The sequence below is a fragment of the Branchiostoma belcheri genome, unplaced genomic scaffold (genome assembly GCF_001625305.1).
Source record: "Branchiostoma belcheri isolate BF01 breed outbred unplaced genomic scaffold, Haploidv18h27 scaffold19, whole genome shotgun sequence".
NCBI classification, from domain to species: Eukaryota; Metazoa; Chordata; class Leptocardii; order Amphioxiformes; family Branchiostomatidae; genus Branchiostoma; species Branchiostoma belcheri.
In genome coordinates, this window is record NW_017803379.1 from 2,309,975 (window position 1) to 2,319,158 (window position 9,184).

The 9,184-nt window shown below is 39.8% G+C and overlaps 1 protein-coding gene across 1 annotated transcript in view; it reads left to right on the top strand.

The window, feature by feature from the left end:
• Nucleotides 1–8,936, top strand: part of LOC109468014 (emopamil-binding protein-like) — a 63,765-nt gene extending 54,829 nt beyond the window's left edge. The window contains exon 4 of the mRNA XM_019766217.1: nt 7,909–8,936. Within this exon, the coding sequence (XP_019621776.1) occupies nt 7,909–8,172 (264 nt within the window). The 3' untranslated portion in view covers nt 8,173–8,936. The remainder of the gene's footprint in view (nt 1–7,908) is intronic.
• Nucleotides 8,937–9,184: the final 248 nt, after the last annotated feature.

Consider the following 9,184-nt stretch of genomic DNA (forward strand, 5'->3'; position numbering starts at 1 on the left):
GAAAACCATTAACCATTGCAAAGGTCAGCTCTTATAGACACTGAAGTATAGGGCACTTCATCACAAGGTGGTGATGGCCTATTTTTAGCTGTGCCCTCCACCTGTAAGCACATGTAACACAAACGCTACAAATTTACCTTGAATTCATGGCAGTCATGCAGCTACTGTATGGTTCATGATTGATTGTTTATATCGTAACAGACTTCAGATCTGTTTCCTGGTTCAGCCAGCCTCAAAGTGTTGTACATATGTACATCACCACAACAGGTAACATGTGTACTCAGCTACTGTGCAATAAACTCTTTTGACAGGTGACTGGGCTTTTTCAATTGAATAACTTGTTTGATAAATGTTGAAATGAAGCGATCGGTAACAGTACTATATCTGAGACATGTACACAAAAAGGTTGCTAAAAAATCATTTTCATAAAAAGAAATTTAACTCAAAAAGCAAACTAGGAAAAGAATTGGAACAATCTGTTGACCTTTTATGGAGAAAAGATTCAACCCATTTTTATTCTCCGCCCCAGATCTTTTTGGTCTGTTCCTAATATAATGTATCATGAGCAGACACCTGTTAGTATAATATTAGAGATACTTGCTTCGTATCGCAGATGCATCCTTGCAGGTTGCAACCAACACTTAAACAATTTATCCTCATGCTCACTTAGCTTGTTTCCATCTGTTTTTCTAAAAAATACAAAATTTTGCTCTAACAACCTATCTTTAGACTCATCCTCCCAGCCATCCTGACCTTTGAAAAACCCTCTGTAAGGGGGATCTCTCTCAAACATATGCTCTGCGCCGCCCTCTCCTGTTTCACACAAACTTCCACCGAGCTCCCTTCATGGAGATATCCAATATAAAAGTTGATGGACTTCCTGCGGCCGTTGTTACCGCGCCGACCCCGTGACCCCACGGGCCACGGGCAGTTGCTCCAAGATGGAGCTGCAAACACAATGGCGATGTGCTATTGATTGGACGGCGCAGCCCCTTGTTTGCCAGGATTAACTCCAACCAGGAATCCAATAATTGGAATGATGCTATATCGGCATGCCCAGGAAGTGGTATTGCCACCCATATTGATATTGAGACGGCCCATGTTGTCGGGATAGATCACCACTGAGGAGGGATTAGCTCCGGTGTTGACAGTCGACTGTCAGGCCTTGATACATCGCAACTGTATTTGTCAAGTTTTGCAAAACTACAAAACATCAGTAATTGCTGAGTCAGACATTGACAGGGAAAGCCTGCCCATCAGATAGGCCCGTCCTACTGACATCTCTGATTATGTGCATGTACTAATGTACTAGTACTCTGAAAGTACATTAGGACACATGTTGATGTACAATGTACTAGTACTGCACTGTGTGGGTATGAAATGTAGGTAAACATTGATTTTGGGTGTGGAAGGGGGAGGCTGCCCACCATCCATCCATACTATGGTACATAATACTATGTGTCAGAAGAAGTCAGACCAAAGGACAAACAGTACCCAGTATAGGGGGTCCTCAACTCTCTTCTAGATATGCCTTAGCCTGTGTACCATACATGTAGGCATACATGTATGGTACACAGCATAATATCCAGCCTAGTTAATGTGGTCCTGGTCCTCTACTCAATGGTTGCTACCCTGACACCTGTTAAACACAAGGGAGTACAGAAGCGTAAACCGGAGGGTACCCTGGCTGATTTATGCTCATGTTATTAATGAGGAAAAAAATGTTATTTTTCATGCAGATTTGAATGGAGTCTACAAATGAATGTGTTAGGTACAAAAGTCACCAATCCAGTCTTCAGTGTTGTGAGGGATTGATGTCATCCATTACATGTCCTAGGCTCAGAAACTTAAGATGTATCTTCCACATGCTGTATAGAATACTGATGATACTGGTATGAAAAAGAAAACATACAGGGTTGCCAGGAGAGTTTAGCCTAGTACTATCAATATAACTCACACCTGCTAAAGTCCTGCCACAAGCACTCTATATACCAGTTAACTTTGTACCGTAAGTAATCCCCGATCTGAGGGAAGGAAACGTTGGCTTACTTTGTTGGGGCTTGACAAATGGACCAGTAACACCACGTATCTATTACCTATGTCTCACTAGATGAGGACCCGGAGCTGTGCCATATATCTCTTTCAGCGCCTTTTGACCTTCAGAGCTTGTGGTGTTCAAACAGATGACATTATGTATGTAACCTGACCTAACGTCGTGTTTGACGTCTCGGGTTTGTGTCAGAGATTCATGGCTCGTCCTCCATCTTTTCTCTACCCTTTCTTGAAGAAGTGAAGTTGGACCTGTGTGTTGTTACAGCATAAATAGTGTACCTGAGCCTATAACCATCAGAAACTTCAAGGCCAGATGCAAAAATAAACACCTGTTGTCCTGATTGTTAAAAACAGAAAACCCAACAGACTTTCCGACTGTCTCATTTCTACTTTTCTTTATTTTGTCTATTGTATTGCTATTGTATAGATAGACATGTTATGATAAACAGCGAGCAGATTATTATTGGAATGAGCAGAGCACTTTGGACTAATCTCTCTGGCTGTTCACAGCTTAGAGGTACATATCCAATATTTTGTCAAAAACTTCTCTGTTACATAGCGGATCATAATGACCCCCAGCGGGGGTCTTCACGCTTCGTTAGAAATGGAAAAATCTCAGGATTTATTCCAAAGATCTCAATATTTTAGACAAAATCTTGAGATCTTATGAGACAATCTTGAGATTTTTCATGACAATCTCAAAATCTTTCAGAAAATCTTAAGATGAAAATGAAAGGTCTCAAGATCTTTCCAAGTTGTTTTCAAAGCATCTTGAGATTTTTTCATAGCATCTCGAGATGCTTTAAAAATCTCAAGATTACTTAATAAATCATGAGATCTTTAAAAAAATCTTGATATTTTTTAAAGCATCTCGAGATGCTATGGAAAAATCTCAAGATGGTTTTAAAATATCTTGGAAGATCTTGAGACCATTCGTTTTCATCTTAAGATTTTCTGAAAGATCTTGAGATTGTCTCATAAGATCTCAAGATTTTGTCTAAAGTATTGAGATCTTTGGAATAAATCCTGAGATTTTTCCATTTTTAACGAAGCGTGAAGACCCCCGCTGGGGGTCATTATGATCCGCTATGTAACAGAGAAGTTTTTGACAAAATATTGGATATGTACCTCTAAGCTGTGAACAGCCAGAGAGATTAGTCCAAAGTGCTCTGCTCATTCCAATAATAATCTGCTCGCTGTTGATAGTTTGTATATGTTTTTCGTGTCAGTGGCCCTAGTAGCCGTTGCCAGCCTTGTTGCTGCCTGGCTGCTGGCTATGTTATGCCTTGTTGCATCTTCAATAAAGTAAAGTTAAGTAAAGCGATGATTTTTAATCTCCTTGAGTAAAGCAATCCTGTTTAAAACTTCCATGCCGTTTTGTAGATTGTCACCTTTCCCCCAAACTTGGCTGAGTGGCTGACGTTGGCCAAGTTGTACCTCTAAGAAGTTTCTGTCCGACTGCGACAGAGTGTAATCTTGAAGTGGAAGTATTGAATGGACTGTCCTTGGGAATACACGTGAAAGTAATGCTGTCCTTGGATAGGCTTTCTGCAGGGAAACGGAATTAAGCGCATGCAATCCGGCAGAAGCGCCTGGAAGTGTTAGCGGGGGAAGGTCAAGTTGCTGAATTTGACAGGTGTGCACTCAGTGATTGCTCACTTGACCTTTCCCTTCATCCTGCTTCCCAGGCGTCTTTCACACAAGTAGGTGGGCAGGGAAGCTGTCAGAGTTATCCCCATATCCTGGCTATGATCACTGATATACTGTATATTATGGGTACGACATAAGTCCTCAGAGACTCTGATTGCAGGCAGCTTCAATCTGATGACTGATTTTCATCTCAGGAATCTTTCAGAAAAATAGTTTGCAGAAAAGTTGATGAAACTTTTTATCTTGCACAAGCAGTATGTGTGGGGCAGGGAATGCTGTTGCTAAGATCTGATAAATTATGTATAATGACACGAAAGTTTCAAGAAAATTCCATAAAACTCATTGCAGGTAGTTTATGATGTGTAAAATACCAGAAGATATAACCTTGATTATACGTTCTGCTATACCAAGAATAAATTGACAGAATATATGCACGTAGAAGATCCTGGGAGACATGTAATTATTGTAATGTAACCATTAGTTGTATCAAAGTGCATCTGTGATGATGTTTATTAATACACAACACAGGTTCTGAAGACAATAACAAGTTTATGGCAGCAGCAATAAAAAGGTGGAAGGAAACAAACAATGTTCACCTGTACATCACTCAAACATAAATGCTCCCAACAGGAATATTGCCATCTGTTACACCATGCACTGCTAAACACGTTTCACTCCAATTTGCGCTGTTTATCTCGGTTCAATTTATGCCATTTATGAGCTCTATTCTAAGCAGCAGTACTTCAGAGCTTGTCAGCCTCTACTTTTCAAAGTGCCATCACGGCGGCTTCGGATTGACGTCTTCACAATTATCAGCTTTTCGGCTTACCGCCACATGTGTGTGTCTGCTAATGACATGGAATATGTCAGTCAGCAGGAGAGAATCCTCTCATCATCAGATCAGAACTTCCGTTTGTTAACCACGTAGGCACACATCCTCTGTATGGGGGTAGACCGTTTGATGAGGGGAGAGGAGATGGATTATGAAACTTGACCCAAGTCTCCTTGTAGGCAATATGTCAGCTGACGAAAAGTAGTGGATGCTACTAGAAACGTCTGACAGTTTTCAAAAGCCTATTCAGTTGCTCAAGTAACAATTTCCTTGTGAAAAGTAGGGGATGCAACTTGAAACGTGACAGTTTTCAAAAACTATCCAGTTGCTTGAGTAACAATTTCCTTGTGTATCTCATTACCTGGATGTCTAATATTCATTGACCAATACGTCAGCTGTTCTGAGTTTACACTGGTAAATCTGTCACTAAATATGAGAATGTTAGCCTGTGATAGTAACTGGTATGTACAGGCCTCCTGTATGGTGACAAATGGTGATTCCCCTAGATCAAACGTAAGGGCATGCCATCACTGGGATATTCAAGTTGAAAATGACAGCAATGTTGGTTTCACTTTGGTCGTAAATTGACACGCACCAGCTTCAATTACCTCTGATAAACTGTATAATCAACCTGAATACTGAAGACTCGTTGGGGTTTCGAGTTCTAAAGGCTGCTGGCCACATTCCAAAAGCAGTTTGCATCCGAAAGTGTCTCGCTTTGTAGCCACCTGCAGGAAAATGGGAAATAGGAAAACGTCGCAACAGGCGGTGAATTGAAAGTGTTCAGAATCTTGCAGCGGAATTTGTTTGCCAACTTTTTTTGACTGAAATCTGAAGAGACACTGGGTGATGCTTAAACATGCATAGAATGTTTGAAGACCCCAGTCGTAAGCTGTGCACTAAGCCCTATATTTAAGAGTCACGCAAGGCTGCCAGCTCTAACACTGTTGTGTCTGGGGACATCACTCTTTGAGGAAATGCTGATCGCTGATGGAATTGTTGTCCGCATTATAGTGAAGGGATGAATGGAGACATTTTGAACTAATGGGTAATTTCCTTTTAATATTGCATGGCCTGGTAACCCTGCCTAGACCTTTGCCAGCTAAGCAATAATTCCTATTCCTTAACTTCTTACAGGTTCTTAGATCTAAAGATACCACAGAAACGTGTTCAGAAATTTATCTTTAAGACTGTTTCAATGCAGATGGATATCTCTTGTGATATGCAGTTACATCATGTAGCACATTCGTTTGGGGAGCAAATTGCATTTTGAGCCATTGGGCATGAATCATTCACCGATTGAATGTCACACAAGTGTACAGCATCAATTTATAACAAGAGATAATGGCAGATTCTGACATCTATGACAAAGACAGGACCTTAACCTGTGAGGTCTACTGAAACAATAGGCCATCGGTAAGGGATGGGAACAGATGGCTCATTTGGTAGCTAATTTGGCAGGCGGTCAGTTGGGAGGGGGGCAGGCTAATTACATTGGGTCCACTCCAATTGCACAGACCGACTTGTCAATATTACCATCCCACAAACATTGATTTTGGGTAAATACCAGAACTTTATCCAGATTGTAATACGCTCCAAGAACTTCTATACGATTTGATATCATCATGTTATCAAATCATAGGTGAGCGAATCTGCTTATCTCTAGTTTCTTGAATACCATATGCATTTAATATTGATTGCCCAAAAATATGACATTATTGGGAGTGGATGTCATAAAGTTTATGCTTTTCCTATTGTTAAGTTAATAAGAAAAAAAGGAAAATGCTGATGCCTCGACTTTAACTTCCTAAAGCACAGCTGATGTGACTTTTGGCAGCAGTTTTGCATTTACATTACGTTTACATTTGTCTTAAAACATACTAGTAATAATTTTTAACATTGTCCATTGTATTTTCATTGTATCGGAATTCAGCAGGGAATTTCTAAATTATACGTGCCACTGTTTTGATTCCCATGTATTCTTGTGGGAGGACATTCAAATAAATGAAAGTTATTGAAAGAAATTGCTCTTAATAAAGTTTCCTGGGTGACGAAACAACAGGTTTGTCTCATCTCCTTTTCCCATCTGGGATGAAAAGTACCCCTCTATGCAGGCGGGATAAAAATCAATATCTAAACACAGGTTTGTTGGAGGGGAGAGACAGAATCAGGCCATGTACCACTCCCCGCCCCACACTTCATTTACCCCAGTCCTCCTCATTATCATTGGTCACCTGGAGCAGGGCTGGAAATACTCAAAGACTTAGAGGTTTAAAAGCTCTCTTCAACCTTGCATATGTCCTTAGCGACAATTGAGGCCGTGCAGCTATTTCTGATGGCTACCTGCATCTTACGTGCACTGGTCCAAGAGTATATGTGGATTTTTATTTACTGCATGGGCTGCTAACACATTTGTAGTTTAAAGAAATAAAGGCAATGGTTTCTGTATTTGATATGATGCATACTTCTTAAAGTCTGAATGGTGCAGGTAAAATTTGTCTGGTGCAGGTAATTGCGAATATTACCTGCACCAGTGCATGTATGCAGAAAAAGTATTTTGAGCCCATTGGACGGAATATGATTGTCCAATATGAGATATGTTTCCTGGATTTTGATAGCAACAAGCACATCATATATCAGCACAGGTTGTCTCTGCTGTCAATATTCTTGTAGAGGCAGGATTTTGCCACCAGAAGTTGCTTGTTGTCTTCTGGGAGGTGCTTCTTATAATAGTGATGGATGCAACTGTAGGCTTCTTTCTTTCTTATTCTAATCCATACTGAGAAATATCAGCATAGTCTTTACATGTGTTGTGAAGTTGATGTAATAAGAAGCTATGTTGTGAAATTGCTGTAAGAAGAATAATTAGAAGTGAGAAAAATCCATCTCTAACGACTACATGAGGTGGTATGATAAATGGACAGCCTTTACCGGAAGGAAGAAAGCTGCTGAGCTGGACAATTCTCCAGACAATGCCTGCAAGATTGCCTCCTGTCATACCGACCCTCACTAAATCAATAAGGAATGACGGATGACTGTTGTGATGCCACTGATTTCCTACTGGTGTCCATCTATCAGTGTTTATAACCAGAATCAGACGTTCCATCTTGCTCATCTGTCAGGAGATTTCCACATGCTTGGTGGCATTTTGGTTCTTCCGGTTAAACCATGGGTTGGTATAGGAATTTAGGGAGTTTTTTTTTAAGCTTTGATGTGTTTTGTTAAAATAAGCTTTTATTACATATCGGTTCTTCTCATTCATATTGCAAGTGACAAAAAAAATATATTTCATTACGAAATCTCAAGATTTATTGTCAAGTCATGAAAATTTTATTGATTATATAATCGTTTTCCCTTCACTCTGTCTTCTGCAGAATTCCAAGTCATCCAGCCGCACCGTCCTGGCTACTCTGGTGGTTCAAACCATGACGTTCTGGAAGACGGTTCTATACCTGCTCATGTACGTCCCCCCTATGAGCGATGTCGCCATGTTAGGGACCACCAACTGGCTGGAGCTGGTTTTCCTCTTCATCATTCCCAATGGCCTCTGGGTGCTCATCCCGGGAGCTACCATGTGGGAGATGTGGGGGAGGGTAGCATCACAGGGAAAAACCTCCCAAGGAAAGAAAGGGAAATAGTATAAACAAGGAGGTTCCTGGTACAAAACTCATCATTTTTACATCTTTTACCTTTGAGAAAAATTTAATCACATGATTGTTTTTAAACAGGTTATCATCATGTTTTGGTAAACTGTGTATCAGTAAAGCTACTGGTAATCCTGTAATACACCACACATAAAATTTGGTTTTAGATTACCACTGGTAAATATCTTTTGCAACTTGTTTGAAATACTTGCCTAGTAGATAAATTTCAGTGTGACTTTTGCAATACTATAAGAAAAGTATGCTTTAAATTTTTCATACCTGGGATAAAATGAAATAAATAGAAATGCAGCTTACGAAAATTCTTTGAAAACATTCCATTGCATAATAGATCAGGTATTACTATCAGGGCAGCAGGACAATCCATTTTGTTGATGAAATATTTTATGAGTGAAAATTTATAATACCAGGAAATTGCAGACAGTTGGCATGCCACCAGCCTTTGGCTTTATTACTTACATTTCACATCTCAACTGATGCCAAATATTTCTAGTGCCAATCTAGATTTATATATAAGAGTAATAATAAAACTATATATATAATACACTACATCAAGGACTTAAATTTTTCCTGTACAAGTTAATGACACTTTTAAGAGGGACAGTGTGATTTGCAGTGATACAAACGTCAGTTGGCACACTAGTTATATTAATCATAGACAGGTGCACTGTAGATGTCATTATCAAATCCTCCAGCAAGGTGGACGTGAATAATTCAATAAATGACAGTACAGGACTACAGCTTTGTCTCCAATCAATTCCTGTGAAAGACCAAAGTCAGTGGCAGTTCAGACTAATGAAAATGTGGCAAGGGACATCTGAGGTATATTCAAGGCCAAGCAGTGTATCTGAAGAATCCTCTTGATTTTCCATGAAATGTCTTAATTCAGATCCGAAGCCTCATGTAAAGTGTACACGGAATGTTTTTATATCATTTTAAATTGATATAGCGAAATTTGTGCAAGATGAGTTATATTTTCCATTCTTCC